Raw genomic sequence first — 16,053 nt, 5'->3', positions numbered from 1 at the left:
ACACTTAAAATTTGAGAATGATACCAAGCTGGGAAGGATTGCAAGTGCCTTGCAGGATAGAATTACCTGGACAAACTAGATAAATGGTCTGAAGTAAATAGGATGAAATTCAATAAGGACAAATGCAAAGTATTCCACTTAAGAAGGAACAATCAGTTGCACACATATAATAAGGGAAATTACAGCCTAGGAAGAAGTACTGCGGAAAGGGATCTGGGGGTCACAGTGGACCACAAGCTAAATATGAGTCAACAGTGTGACACTGTTGCAAAAAACCACACACACACACATAATTCTGAGATGGTTACAACACCTCCTGCTAATACGAGACATGAGAAGTAATTCTGCGCTGATTAGGCCTCAATTGGAGTACTGTGTGCAGTTCTGGGCGCCACATTTCAGAAAGATGTGAACAAATTGGAGAGAGTCCAGAGAAGAGCAACAAAAATGATTCAAGGTCTAGAAAACATGATCTATAAGAGAAGAGTGAAAAAAAGTTGGGTTTGTTTAGTCTGGGAAAGAGAAGACAGAGGGGACATAACAGTTTAAGTACATAAAAGGTTGTTACAAGGAAGAAGGAGAAGAATTGTTCTTCTTAACCTCTGAGGATAGGACAAGAAGAAATGGGCTTAAATTGCAGCAAGGGAGATTTAGGTTGGACATTAGGAAAAACTTCTCAATTGTCAGGGTGATTAAGCACTGGAATGAATTGCCTAGGTGGGTTGTGGAATCTCCATCACTGGAGATTTTTAAGAGCAGGTTAGACAAACACCTGCCAGGGATGGTCTAGATAATACTTAGTCCTGCCATGAGAGCAGGGGACTGAACTAGACTTCTCAAGGTCCCTTCCAGTCCTATGATTCTATGCTTTTTAGAATTTCTCTTCCATTCCTAGTGTCTAAAGGCTCATTCTATGATTTTGTACTGTAGTACTGAAAACTATACAAGCGATCTACATATAATATGCCCAGTTTTCACTGATAGTTGATTGTCACAATAATTGTTTCTTACATAAGTTTGAGAAGACAAAGAAAAATAATTAAACAGATCCTGCCAAGTAGTTTGTATTCTACATTTAAACTTTGTCTATTTTCATTCTCCAAGCTGAATGAAATCTGAATAAAAACAGCAGCACCAATTAAATAGATTTTTAAAGTGTCCAGTTTTAATAGGCTAAAGTGCTATTAGTAACACAGCTATGTAAATGTTTAAAGTTACTTTAATCAAACCATGTCCACTGGAACATCCCCATATACACTTAAGAGAAAAGGTAGTCTTTTCCCTCAAAAAACAGGGAAGATATGTTTAATGGTAAACACAGACCATAATTTCAGATTTTTACTAAAAAATTAGTTTAAACAGAAAACCTCAAGTTCTGTACATACACATCAGTAAACTGTTCGTTTAACTTCTCCTTGTGCCAGTTCTACTTTTGACTGCTGTATAACCTTCCATACCACCAGAGGCAAATTAGTAAGCAGGGAAAGTGATTCATAAAGTTGATACCATCAGAAAGGACATCCGTATCTAAATTGCAGCAATGGGCACTGATGACCTTAAATTACATCACAGATTACAATCAGGCTATGATAGCTACTATTAAACATTTATCTAGTGCAGTTAATTTACATTGCTCTTTACAAGCTTAGATTAGATCTATCCCCTGCCCCCAAATATTTATAATCCAAATAAAATAAGATACAGAAACAGTTTAGGGGAAAAGAGCATGTTGAGATTATTGAGAAGAAAAAAGAGGAATAAATGTTTGAAATGATTTTAAAGGAGCAGTATAAGAGAGAGAAACAGAAGCAGCATGGTATATAAAGGCACAAAGCCAATAGGCAGAAGGCAGATAAAGTAGAAAAGGAAGAAAACTAGGGGTGATGTATTAGAATGAATATAGGAAAAAGTAGGGTGAGAAGAGCACAGTAAGACCAGAAATGTAGGTTGGTGCAAGACTATACAAGGCCCTAATGATAGGAATAAAGAATTTGATACAATATAGAAAGCCCATGGATAGAGGGGGGGAGGGTGACACAGGCAACAGTGTGGCAGAAGTAAGGAGTGATTATTTTGGGTAGCAAAGTATTGAGCTGACGAGGTAAAGAGGCAATGAAGAAAAAAGGGAAAAAATTACAATAATTGTTCTGAGAGATGCACAGACAAGGGTTTTAGCAGTGGGGCATGGGTGAGTTTTGTAGATACTGAAGGAATCAGTAAGCTCCTGGGTATCTAAAGGACATGATTGGATTAGTATTTGTATGGGAGACTTCCAGGAAAACCAAGATGCTGCAGGATGTGATGTTTTTTCTCAAACCTCTGAGTTAGTACTAAACAGTGCTTTAATGAGTGGGATGCACCATGTTAATGCTGGTGCTAGGTTTCAAAGGTCCTTACCACTCCCCTAGAGATCCCAGGGTATTTCATTTTGTTTTTGATGGAGTAGTTAATGTTCTGAAGAAATTCCAAACTGCATATAATTGCATTTTGCTTCTGCATCTGACTTTTCATATGATCTCAATTAGATATCCTCCCTTTTCTAAAACCATTTAGCTTCACTGGCATTGTCCTAAAAAGCTACTGCATCCCATCCAATGGGAGACAGAAGTGATCCCTATATACAGTTTGTATTGTTTAATTCTTTAAGACATCTTTATGCTTGCAGAAGTAGTTACATAAACCCAAACTAACAAGTCTGTCAGTATATGAAGACTTCCTCCCCTACTGGATTTTATGTCCCCTGGTTAAGTCTGAATGTATGCTATGAACTTGTTAAGTTGCCAGGTGTAATAAGCATGTCAAATAGGTCTCTGAATACATGTTAATTACACTCATGTGCTGCCAAGAGTCCCTCATGTTCCTCGTTTCTCTTCAGAGGATAACACCTACTAAGAGTTTTTGTGCCATTACTTGATAATGCAACACCATGCCACCTAGATAATCACATTCTTGGCAAACATATTTTCCAATACCTTCCCTGAAATAAGAGCCCAAATTAGAAAGGCTGGGCTAGCATCCCTATTACAAAAACAAGTATTATAAAATTAGCAACATTTTACCTTATTTTTTAAATTATAAATATTCCTATTGAAGCCAAGATATGGCTTTACCTAGGATGAGATACATAATACTGAGAATAGTGAAATTTGTTAACTCTGTAATACTGGCCTCTTACTTATCTTAATGAGGGATGGCCTTACTCAGTTTCACTTCATTACTGGTGACTAAGGCCATTCCTCATTAAGATAAATTCAGTAGCTTTAGGATTTGTCCTCGTTCATGAAGAAAAAGCAAAGGCAGAATGATCTTGTGTCTCTGACAGAGGCATATCTTTACTGTCCAAAAGAATAAAAGCAGTTGGAACACGGTACCTTTGCAAATTTAAAAAATGGTCTTGGATCCTTTCTGAAGTATTCTATATCAAACATCGCTTGAGGATCTGGAAGGTCTGGAAAATCTACTGCAAGGCGTGCATAGATGCCATCTCTTGATCGAAAGTCAGGTATTCCACAAGAAACAGACACCTGAAATACAGGTTTACAATTTGTAGCCTGAAATCAACTGTATATTTGGATATGATGGCTTGCTAGCATATGCTATATTTGAGAACTAAACTTGTGTGTGCTACCAACTTTTAATATCAAAGAATGAGAACAAAGGCAATTTGAATAACCCATGTCTACTTTATAGACTCCTTTTCGACAGAGCAATGTAAAGTTTCCCCATGAATGTGCAGGAAAAGGGAGGGGGAACATTAATTTAGCTTTGAGGTCACAAAAAGCTGTACAGCAATCTACATGTCAGGGACCAGCAGTTTAATAGAGAGAGAGTGTGAGTGAGTGTGTGTGTGTACATACGTACACACACACACACACACACACACACACACACACTGCATTAAAACTTTTGTAAATACGGAGTACCCGGAGACCTAAAACAAGAACACTGAATTTGGTTTCCTAAAATGAAATTCATTGATTTTCCATACTAGTTGTAAACAAGAAGATTCATCCTTTTTAAATGTATTACTATAGTAGCAGATCAGCTTATTAACATTACTTTATTTACATTAGGCAAATAAATGTTAGGGTTTTTTTTTAAAATTGAGCACCAAATTAAGATATTATGTATGCTATTACTTTAATAAGTATAATCATGATTTCTCTAGCCAAAAATTTTCAATTTGAGGGCTTAATAGCAATTACAGTCTGAATGAAACAAGGCAGTACCAGGGCTGCTTCCTTCTCTTATGGGCACACTGGTTTGTCTCAAATTGCTCATCTCTACTTCTTATCGCACTCCATTTTAGGGGTGAAGAGGTAACAATCACATCTGTTCTCTCGAGCCAGTCATGTTACAAAACAAAGCAAGCAATATTCCTTGACTTCTGCGCCATGACATGGTTGGTATGCAGAAAGACACAAACGTAAGAACTTTTGACTGTAGCAATATGAACTGTGTTTGATTACTTCTTAAAGTGCAACCAAATGACCAGATACAATGTTCTCTCAAAGAAAACTCAATCCAACTCCCATCTAAGTTAACAGTAGTTTTTCATCCAATGGAAGTTATAGCAGGCCCAAAGTAATGCAATAGAAAAATCTCAGTATCTGTTTCAGCAACACAAAGATGGGGGATAGAAAATTAGTATTGTGGAACAGGTAACTAGGGATAAAAAAAAATTACATCTGTTGCCTTTAGATGCTAGACAAGTTAGAAAAAAAAGATAAAGTTGTCTAAGCTAAGGCATAACAATATCAAGCAAATTTTATTTCTCTCGTATACAAGATCTGTAAAATTAAATTTAGCTGATCAATTCTAAGTTTAGGCCCTGATCCTGTGATTTAGTGTCCAGGTGGACTGCTGCACCCATTCAGAGCACCACTGACTTCAGTGTGGCTCTATATGAATGCAGCCTGCAGTAAATTGTTGGATCGGAACCTAAGTAGTTATCCATTTATTTTCACACTAACGTATTTTAGACATACATACCCCAGCCCCAGTCAAGACAATTATTTTTTTGCACTCTTGTAAAAGTTTCACAGCATCCTCAATAGTATTAATATCTTTTCGTTTTTTCCTTTTTGGTGGTTCTGAAAGAATGTTTATAACAATCTGCCACAGAGTCATATCATCCAGTTCAGGAGGAGGGATCGTTTCTGGTAGCAAATCCTTCAGAATTGTCCGTGGGTCTGTGCCTATCATTAGATGTTGTTGAACAAAAGTGTAGGGACCTATTATAGAAAAATAAAGTATATAAAATATGACATAACATTCTGAATCAAGGAAAATTCTTTAGACATTTTAGCTGACTGTTACTACTTCTCTATCTTACTAACCCAATTAAGAGCCTTTTCATCAACAGTCCTTATCTATATAAAACAAACTATTAGACTCAGATGTAGTGGTGCTGTTTGTTCACTAAAGATAGTGAAATGTTTAGTGAGTTATCTAGAAAATCCTACCAGACAGATTTGCCAGGGCAGGGTTTCTGTTGACATAAGATCCCATTATGCTTGAAGACTGTACAAAAATCACATAGTAGAACCCTAATTCCCAAAGTATTTAAGAACTCTCATTCTGTGTAAGCTTACAACATTTTTTCAGGAAAGATGTACTAAAATCTTGATTTGGAAGTGCTGGTAGAGAGTATTTGGCAATAAATCTAAATTTGGTGAAGTGCATATTTTTACATAGTGGTGAGATGTTTGAAAGATGCCATATAATATATTTTAGCTGCTTTATAGTAAGAAGGCTAAGGAATTTCTTCTGTTCACCTTTAACCATCCAGACTTGATACAATATACTGCCCACAACTGCAACCTCCAGAAAAGTACAATACAGTAGTGTCAAAATAGCCTAGTGGACTTTTGCAACAGGAAAAGGATAATCAATATTAAAGGTCAGGCATTAAAAAACAGTTAAAAGTAAAGAATCTTGGAAATGATACATTATATAAACTTCTACCTATACGTGGTCTTGGAGTCCAGTCACTAGAGCTTGCACGTGAGGCTCTGTCATCTTCATCACTATCACAGGAATGGAAACCATTGGCTATGATTTCATCACTAAAAAGGATGTCATCTGCAAGATAGTACAGCAACAACATATTATTCTTAAGTCACAAACTCCATTTTAAACATCATTATAAAAGGTTAAAATGTTACTATAGCTTTAGCAATGACCTGCAAAAGGATTTTGTTTTTTTTAATCCAGCCTTTTACAGAGAAGTTGAGAAAGGTTTTGCTAGTGGGGGGGGGGAGGGGGGAGAAGAAGGTGCAGGGGCTAAGTTCCCACTTGCCTTTTTTTTAAAAGCTTTGAAATATCAAGTTTGGTCTTCCCTAGTTTTACTGGATATTTCAGAGGATTTATTTTGTTAAATTTCAGCTCTCCATGGGGTGGTGATGGGTGGCGAATCTAATGCAGTTTCCTTTTTATAAAATGTTAATCACTGGTTAATTGGTGTTAATTCTCAACCCTCAAAAACAAAACAAAACAACCCACCACACACCAAAAAACAAAGATGTGGAGTTTTAGAACATTCAGACTAAAAATCCCTTCCTCTTTCAACTCCCATTTCAACTGCTCAACTTTTGTTTTCTTGAATCCGAAGAGGTCAACATTGCATTAGCTCACCATTAGTTCCTCATCTTGACTAGGATTTAAGAGTATGTCAGAATGCTTTAGCAAACATGTAAGAACAGTTCAGGGAAGACAAGGCATGCTGACTTTAATAGTGCTAACTGGGTTGAGTTAAAACCTAAGGGGGTGACTAGGCTTTCCAAATACGTTAGAACCTCAGATCTCCAACAAAACAAGGGGAGACCACATTTAACATGTCTGATTATTAAGTTGAAGAACAAGGGAAGATAAGTGGAATTCACTCCTCACTCCTTAAAAAAAGGAAAACCCAAAACTTTTCAGTTTCTTTATCCTATTCTGGATAAGGCCATATTCTTCCAAGCTAGGTAAATCCTCATTTTCTTATGTAAAAAAAAAAAAAAATGAAGCAGAAAACACAGCAGGTACCCTTTATACAGAAAAAAAGTAGTAAAAACCCTAACCCCGGTCCCCTTTGCAGATATTTAAAGCTCTATTGTGAGCTAAGAACAAGGAGTGGGAGAAGAGACAAAATTTCAAATTTTAACGTGTAAAAGTTTTAAAAAGTATGAGTGCTATTTTGGTAATCTCTCCACTCACAATGTCTTTTCTTATGTGTTCGGACAGTTTTCACTCTCACCTCAAATCTTTATGCATAAATCAGAGTACAAATCCCATAAAGAAACAGAAGAATTGATAGTTGGTATACATTAGCGTACACAAGATGTAGGATTTGGTACATGCTCCTTAATGTCCACCAAGGGGCTGATTAATTTCAATAAGATGTTTTACATGAATAAAGTTAAGGAAGTGTTTGAAGGATCAGGGTCTACATTGTTAACTGTTTGGACCCTCTGAAGATCCTCAACAATACTTCGCCTCATAGGCAGTTTAAACAACTGTTTAGCTATGCCACCCCTTGCATAGTCAGGGGATTACTCAAGCAGTGCAGTTTCCAGAAAGGTAAGTATGCCTATTGAATCATGGATTCTCATCCATAGTTCTCAGCACTGGGGCTAATTACAGAAGGAGCTGGCATGACACATGCTTAATGAAGAATATCTCCTATGAAATTTATTTTCAAGAAACAAGAGTTATTGAAAGTAAACCAAATACAAAAAGGAAAGAAAATAAAAAGTGACAAGAAAACTGAATTTTTAAAACTTTCACTTTTAATAACTAAAGATGGTGTTACTAAGAAATTTGTTTACAACAAGACTTGAATCAATCTCCTTTTAGAAGTTCAGGAAATAAAACTGATGAAATTATGATGTGAAATTAAGAGGGTAAACTGAAATTGGTAAATTGGGAATAATGGATGCATACTATACACAATACATGCAAAATTGTCTAGCAATAAGTATCATAGAAATTAATATAGCATTACTGTAGCAATGTAGAGAATTACTAGTAAATTTGATATATATCATTTAACAGGTCCACAAGCAATGTAGTAATTTGTATGTCTATTGAGCTTTGTTTATTGTACAGAACATAAAAATTATAGAAGTTGAAAAAAGATACTTTCACAATCCCCACACATGGTAAGTGTCCCTTTCACACAGGAGCACAAACCAGAGGCCAAATACACCACTTTTCTACACCTGCAAGCCTAAGAGCAAGGATGGAGCAGAAAACGTTTGTGTAATAATACACATGCTCAGCACACACTTAATCATATAAAAAGCATGTGCAAAATGTCCATGCAAGTACAAGAGCAGCAGCATCTGGGGATCAGTGTGTAACAATGAGCACACTCAAAGGGCATTTGGCAAGCAGATATGTGCAAAGAGGTGAAACTGGGCAAGAGCCCATTGAGCATGATTGCAAAAAGATGTAGAACGGTTAGTCAACAAGAGCTTAGCATCACCGTCCTTAATAAGGTACCGCTGTTTGGTAGCAATTACACAACTGAATAAGCGATACAAGAGGATAGGATGCTAAGCGCGGCTGGTTCCTCTCTGTACCTCCAAACACGGAGCGAGTGCATGACACTTCAGCTTTCCGCCACCCAACACCTGTGTGTAGCAGGTGATTCAGTGGCTGATTGGGGAATTCATTTGCTTCTCACCAAGCCCAGACTGTGTTACACTTGGAGGCTAGGAGAGGATGGAGATTAATTGCGCCTCTCCAGGCCGGAGAAGAGAGCGAATTGTGCTCCGCAGTCCGGAGTGGGCGTGGCAGGTGGGTCTGGCAGGCTGCTCGTCCCCCCAGGTGTGTGTTCGGGGGGGGGGGTGGGGTGGCTATCGGTGACTAGTGTCACACAAGAGGGAGAGGATCCTAGCATTGCCACCCCCCGAGCTGTCAGTTCTGGGATAGGCCTCCCTGTGCTGCGATCGGCCTCCGGCCGTGCGCAGCGCTTGGGGCCGGGGGTATCACTGCCCCAGGCGGCGGAAGGGGGCCAGAAAGGGGCCGATCCTCACCAGGATGCGGGGCAGCCGCCTCGGCCGACCCGTGTGAACACTGCGACCGTCTGTAGCCAATGGCCGTCTCCACCGCGTCTCCACTGGGCGCCGTCTCCGCCCCCTCCCCCTGTTGCTGCTGCTGCGGAGGCGGCTCCTCGCGGGGCAGGCCCCGCAGCCCGGCCCCGTCCTCCCCGTCGTTCCAGCCCGCCGCTACCTCCCCCTGCAGCCTCACCGCCGCCGCCCTAGTCGCGGAGCCCGTGGTGGGCGCCGTCCCAACCCCTCGTTCTGGGCCTAGGCCCTTCCCCGAGCCCCGCCCGCCGCCGTCTTCCGAGTCCAGGCGCTGGCGCTTAGGAAGGGGCTCGGCACCCTCGGCCGCAGCGCAGCGGCCGCTACGCGGTTGGAGGAGCAGAGTCGTCTCGTCCGCCATCTTGGAGCAGCAACCGCCGCCTCCCCCAGTACGGCGCAACAGCGCCTCGGTTACACAGCCCCTTTTCCCGACCCCCCCTCCCTCCAGGGAGAGATTTAAACCCTGCACGTGACCTCGCCACCGCCCACGCGGACACCCTCCCCGCGGAGGCCGCAGCAACAACAAACCGGGTCACGTGAGGGGAAGGGATGCGGGAGGGGGGGAAATGCCGTCGTCACGTGACCCTGTACTCGGGCCTAGCGCACCTAGTCGCTGTCCTCCCAGGTTCTCCCCTTCACGTGACCTATCTCCCAGCCAGCCACACGCTTCGCCCGTTGCCCGTGCAAGGTGTTATGTAAGGGGAGCGCACACAGGGGGGGGTGAGGTGGGGTTATTGGAGGGGTGAGCCGCTGAGGCGTTGTGGTTTCGTGAAGGCTGCGGGGCTTGGGGAAGGAGGGAGTGCAGTAAGGGCATGGATGGGGCAATAGCTGGATGTATGGGTGGAAGTTACATGGAAAGAGGAAAGGGTCACACATATGGTAGGTAAGAGGGGCTGGGTTGTGTGACTTGGAAGGACAAGGAGCAATCCAAAGAGCTCAGCTCAGGTGAGGGCTGTACCAGTTTAACTAATGGTGCGTGTTAAAACTAATTTAGTTAAATCAATGGAAGTTTATATTTTAGATGCTTAGTTCAACTGAGTATTTTTGTTTAACTTATTCTGTGTTTTGGAGGATTTAAACTAAACCCCAAATAAGCTACTATTAAATAGAAAGTAGTATGTATGTATGTGCAAACTTGCACAGGTTTAACTAAATCAGTTTAAAAGCACACCTTTAATTAAACCGGTACCAGTTTGTGTAGACAAGCCTAAAATCACTGGGTTTCCTGTTTTTTTTATCTCATCAAAGTAGGAGGAAAAGGAAATCACTCATGTCTGAGCAGCCAGGTTGGAGATGGGAAGAGAGAAGTGGAGATATTAAACGTTATTGCTAACCACAAGTATTCAAAAATCCTTAGTGGCTTAAAAATGAGACTTTAAAAAAGCCCAAATGTATTCATTTTTAATTTGCCTTGTGGCTTTTGAGCCTCATGTTTTCAAGCTTTTTAAAATGATTTTTAAATACATCAGAAGCAGGAAGCCTGCTAAACAACCGGTGGGGCCCCTGGACGATCGAGATACAAAAGGAGCACTTAAAGACAATAAAGTCATTGCAGAGAAACTAAATGAATTCTTTGCTTCAGTCTTCACGGCTTAGGATGTTAGGGAGATTCCCAAACCTGAGCCGGCTTTTGTAGGTGACAAATCTGAGGAATTGTCATAGACTGAAGTGTCACAAGAGGAGGTTTTGGAATTAATTGATAAACTTAACAGTAACAAGTCACCGGGACCAGATGGCATTCACCCAAGAATTCTGAAAGAACTCAAATGTGAAATTGCGGAACTACTAACTATGGTTTGTAACCTGTCCTTTAAATCGTCTTCTGTACCCAATGACTGGAAGATAGTTAATGTAACGCCAATATTTAAAAGGGGCTCTAGAGGTGACCCCGGCAATTACAGACCGGTAAGTCTAACGTCAGTACCCAGCAAATTAGTTGAAACAATCGTAAAGAATAAAATTGTCCGACACATAGAAGAACATAAATTGTTGGGCAAAAGTCAACATGGTTTCTGTAAATGGAAATAGTGTCTTATTAATCTATTAGAGTTCTTTGAAGGGGTCAACAAACATGTGGACAAGGGGGATCCAGTGGACATAGTGTACTTAGATTTCCAGAAAGCCTTTGACAAGGTCCCTCACAAGGCTCTTACATAAATTAAGTTGTCATGGGATAAGAGGGAAGATCCTTTCATGGATTGAGAACTGGTTAAAAGAGAGGGAACAAAGGGTAGGAATAAATGGTAAATTATCAGAATGGCGAGGGGTAACAAGTGGTGTCTCCAAAGGGTCAGTCCTAGGACCAATCCTATTCAACTTAATCATAAATGATCTGGAGAAAGGGGCTAAAAGGTGAGGTGGCAAAGTTTGCAGACAATACTGAACTGCTCAAGATAATTAAGACCAAAGCAGACTGTGAAGAACTTCAAAAAGATCTCTCAAAACTAAGTGATTGGACAACAAAATGGCAAATGAAATTTAATGTGGATAAATGTAAAGTACATACAATATGATGGGGGCTAATTTAGCTACAACTTATCAGGGAAAAAGATCTTGGAGTCATCGTAGATAGTTCTCTGAAGACGTCCATGCAGTGTGCAGCGGCAGTCAAAAAAGCAAACAGGATGTTAGGAATCATTAAAAAGGGGATAGAGAATAAGACAGAGAATATCTTATTGCCCTTATATAAAACCATGGTATGCCAACATCTTGAATACTGCGTACAGATGTGGTCTCCTCATCTCAAAAAAGATATACTGGCACTAGAAAAGGTTCAGAGAAGTCCCATATGAGGAGAGATTAAAGAGGCTAGGACTTTTCATCTTGGAAAAGAGGAGACTAAGGGGGGATATAATAAATGTATATAAAATCATGAGTGATGTGGAGAAAGTGAATAAGAAAGTTATTTACTTGTTCCCATAATGGAAGAACTAGGGGCCAAATGAAATTAATGGGCAGCAGGTTTAAAACAAATAAAAGGAAGTTCTTCTTCACACAGCGCACAGTCAACTTGTGGAACTCTTTGCCTGAGGAGGTTGTGAAGGTTAAGATATAACAGGGTTTAAAAGAGAACGAGATAAATTCATGGAGGTTAAGTCCATTAGTGGCTATTAGCCAGGATGGGTAAGGAATGGTGTCCCTAGACTCTGTTTGTCAGAGGGTAGAGATGGATGGCAGGAGAGAGATCACTTGATCATTACCTGTTAGGTTCACTCCCTCTGGGCCACCTGGCATTGGCCACTGTCAGTAGACAGGATACTGGGCTGGATGGACCTTTGGTCTGACCCAGTTCAGCCATTCTTATGTTCTTAAGCTTTTCTCTGCATCTGAAGAAGTGAGGTTTTTTACCCACGAAAGCTTATGCCCAAATAAATCTGTTAGTCTTTAAGGTGCCACTGGACTCCTTGTTCTTTAGGGGTAGAAATTCACTTACATATTTTTTTATATGAAAGCTAAGATTCTCACAATATACCTGCAGGAGATGACCAAGTATTATGAGACTTGTTATCAAATCATGAGCTGGCAACACTATTAAATGTTACACTGCTCATAAGGCATTGGAATGGCCATATCCAAATAGTAACAAACATTGCTATTAGTCTACTTTGGGCATGTCTACATTACGTGACAGAGCTTAGCTGTAATGCCCATAATGTAGACACTTCCTATGTCGATGGAAAGAGGTTTTCCATTGATGTAGGTAATCCACCTTTCCGAGCAGCAATAGCTAGGTTGATAGAATAATTCTTCTGTTGGTCATACCACCACCACGGGGGTTAGGTCAGCTTTACTAATGTGCTATGGGGTGTGAGCACCATACGTAGGTCCATTTAATTTTAAGTGTAGACATGGCTTTAGTCTTCATGCTTTTCCCTTTAACTTTTCTTTTCTGATACTCATTCACAAACATATCTAGTGACCTTATATGATGTTACCAAATGCCTCTTTCCCCTTCACTATATATAATTCTAGATGTAGCCAATAAATGATAACTAGCCTAATCTATTCTATTCCTTGTCTATTTGCTGAAGAGTTTGTTTGTTCACTGATAGGAGGATGTTATTTGAGGTTGAAGAAACAGAGACTGCATTCTTTCTTAGTGTGTCAGCTATTTGCTTTTCTGGTTTTATACTATCTTAAAGTTTTATGAATTTTTTTATATGCACGTATTGTGTGCTATGTTTTCATAGTTCATATAAACTAATTTTATTTCGGTTTAGTCAGTTTGTCCAATATATCAGATAATGAGGCCATTTTACTTTAGAAAGGAGTGTGTCTCAATTGGGCCTGCATACTAGATTCTACACTGCAATTGTGTGGATTTAAAAAAAAAAGCTTTTGTAGAACACCTTGGTTCTTTGTCCTATGTGTAGTGTAGAATCGTCCACTGCAATGGGGAAATATTTCCTGACACTTACCAATGTTTGTGGAGACGTACATTCAATTATTTTAATAAGGGTTCGATAGAGTTTGCTAATGAACTTGGACAAATGTTTCCGATTTCTTTCAGTATCTACTTTTAGCATACGAACCTAAGCTTCGTGTTTAGTGTTTGATATATTTATAACTTCTCCCATAAAATAGGCCAGTTAGTGCCTCATCCAAAGCCCATTGAAGTCAATGGGAGTTTTTCCACTAACTCAAGTGTGATTAGGATCAAGCCTAGTGCCTAATATAATCCTTTTAGTAGTTTAGATTTTATGCCCTTCTCTGTATAAAGGGTCCTAAATACACACCTTGAACTGAGTGTGTAGTGTCACATCTGGAGACCACCGCCTGTCATGCTGATTTAAATTTTCTTATGTCCCCCGGTGGTCTTTCTATATCTGTCTCTTGTTCTATACGTAGATTACATGGTCTTTGGGGGAGGAACAGTACTTTTGTTCCGTGTTTGTTACTCCTGGGGGAATTCTGCATGTGACATAATTAATGAGCTGCACATTTTTAATTTTTGTGCAGAAAAAAGCTGCTGCTGAAAAGTTATTCAGTTCCGCCTTTTGCCCACCAGAGGGCACTATGGTGTTAGAACACAGCAGCACCTCCCAGCAGAAAATACCTTCTGCAGTTCCACCTTTTGCCCGCCAGAGAGCACTGTGGTGATAGAACACAGCAGCTGCTCTCAGCCAGCTAGGGAAGAGAAAGAGCCTGCCTTCTTCACAGTGCCTGTTGGGCCAGGTCAGGAGACAGGGGTTATGGGGCTGCGGGGGGGGGGGGTGTCAGACAGGGGCTCATAAGGGCTAGTGGGGGAGGACAGACTGGGGCAGGGGCTGAGTGGGACTGGAGGTGTAAGGCCACAGTGGGAAGGGAGGTGCAGGGCCACATAGGGACAGGGGGTGGCTGAGTGGGGGTATAGAGACACATAAGAGGAGGGGTGCAGGGCCACATGAGTATGGCTGGAGTGGGTGTCTGAGTGGAGGTGGAGAGACACATGTGCCTGACTGAATGGGAGAGGCTAGGGATCAGCCAGGGTCTGCCTGGGGGAAGCTCCCTAACAATCCCTCTCCGCCCCCACTCAAAACCTGTTCCACACTTCCCCCCCATACCCAACAACCCTCCAAGTTCACACCCAGGCTCCTTCCCAGCAATTATTTCCCTCTCCCTCAGCTGCTCCGTTACTCCTGACCTCCCCCCAGCCTTTGCACTGGTTTTGGAGGGTGCAGGAAATATGGTTCTGTATTGTAGTTTAAATGAATTATTACTCAGAGTTCTGTATTAATATAATTATTGTTTGTCAAAAAACATTTTCTGAATCTTTTTTGTTGTCTGTATTGTTACAGACATACTTGCTAACAGGTATTTTGAAATAAATGATCAAAATAATTTAAACTGGTTGATTATATTGTCTTATGTTGACAAAATATGCAGAATTTTAAAATATTGTATACAGAATTTTAAATATTTTGATGCAGAATTCCCCCAGGGGCAGTTTGTACAATGCCTAACACAGTGGGGACTTGATCCTTGACTAGGGGTCCTAGACGCTGTGATAATACAAATAATAAATGCTGACAGCAACATAGACAACAGATTTACTTCAATTTTACTCCCATATCACCTAGGGACATGAATGTTATTAAATAGCTGTACTGTCCTAACTAAACCCACTTCCTTTATCGTACTTATTGGATTCTGTGCAAAATACTGCTATCTGAATTCAAAGCAATCTATGGGGAACAACGGGAAATGACATTTTTACATCTACTTCTTGTTTGCTTTTTACTAGTTTTACAAGCCCACTTTTTCTAACAAGGACAAGTTAGCAACCAGAATGTCTATGTTCATGATCCTAAGTTGTTCATACTACATTATCCACCTGTTGGGTCTCATTAAGATTCTGATGCTAATAATTGTAGGCCAGAAACTAGGACACTGGACTGGGGTTCAAGATACCTGGATTCTATTCCCAGCTTTGCCACTAACCTGCTCTGTGACCTTGGGCAAACTATTTCACCTCTCTGTTCGTCTCCCTGGCCACCCTTTGTCTGCCTTGTCTATTTAGATTGAGTTCCTCAGGGCAGGAACTGTTTATTACTATGTTGGTATGGTGCCTAGCATAATGCAGCCCAATCTTGGAGGTGGTACTACTAATTGACATATTCTGATTGAGAGAGAGGGAAGCTGATATAAGAAGAAAATGAGAGAAAAGTTACTTAGAATATTAGTGGATCTTTGTTTCTGCGTGAGGAGATGCTTAGTGGTCTAAAATATTAGATCTTCAAATATCTGATGTCTCAGACCTGCATCAATAAGATATATAAACTGAGTTCCCTGCAGTTTTCTCTGTGAATTTTTCAGACCAGAACTTAACAATGGAGACGTCGTGCACTGAAGAGCTCATAATTTATTTTGTAAGAGTAGGGATTTGCTCTGATGATATGTGCCACTTTACCCTGGTTCCTGCCATTATGGAAAAATACGTGAACTACTTGGTTGCTACCTTACATTGGTTATAGAAGCTGGTGTTTTGAGTTTTTATGATCTG

At 40.4% G+C, this 16,053-nt stretch overlaps 2 protein-coding genes across 4 annotated transcripts in view; one reads left to right on the top strand and one right to left on the bottom strand.

Moving 5' to 3' along the window:
• SIRT1 (sirtuin 1) overlaps nt 1-9,432 on the bottom strand; it is a 28,954-nt gene extending 19,522 nt beyond the window's left edge. Inside the window, exons 1-4 of one of the 2 annotated variants that reach the window (XM_005297285.5) lie at nt 9,024-9,432; nt 5,968-6,084; nt 4,993-5,234; nt 3,372-3,524 (exon numbers count right to left, since the gene is read on the bottom strand). In XM_005297285.5, coding sequence (XP_005297342.2) covers nt 3,372-3,524; nt 4,993-5,234; nt 5,968-6,084; nt 9,024-9,432 — 921 coding nt within the window. The remainder of the gene's footprint in view (nt 1-3,371; nt 3,525-4,992; nt 5,235-5,967; nt 6,085-9,023) is intronic. The other variant, XM_065553468.1, reaches the window with a different exon arrangement.
• Nucleotides 9,433-9,620: 188 nt separating this feature from the next.
• The window catches only part of DNAJC12 (DnaJ heat shock protein family (Hsp40) member C12), a 33,807-nt gene continuing 27,374 nt past the window's right edge, over nt 9,621-16,053 (top strand). The window contains exons 1-2 of one of the 2 annotated variants that reach the window (XM_065553481.1): nt 9,621-9,766; nt 10,784-10,865. In XM_065553481.1, the coding sequence (XP_065409553.1) occupies nt 9,621-9,766; nt 10,784-10,865 (228 nt within the window). Of the gene's footprint in view, nt 9,767-10,783; nt 10,977-16,053 lie in introns of both variants that reach the window. The other variant, XM_065553479.1, reaches the window with a different exon arrangement.

This window comes from Chrysemys picta, chromosome 7, assembly GCF_011386835.1.
Source record: "Chrysemys picta bellii isolate R12L10 chromosome 7, ASM1138683v2, whole genome shotgun sequence".
Taxonomy (NCBI): Eukaryota; Metazoa; Chordata; order Testudines; family Emydidae; genus Chrysemys; species Chrysemys picta.
This window is presented reverse-complemented; position numbering and strand designations above follow the sequence as displayed.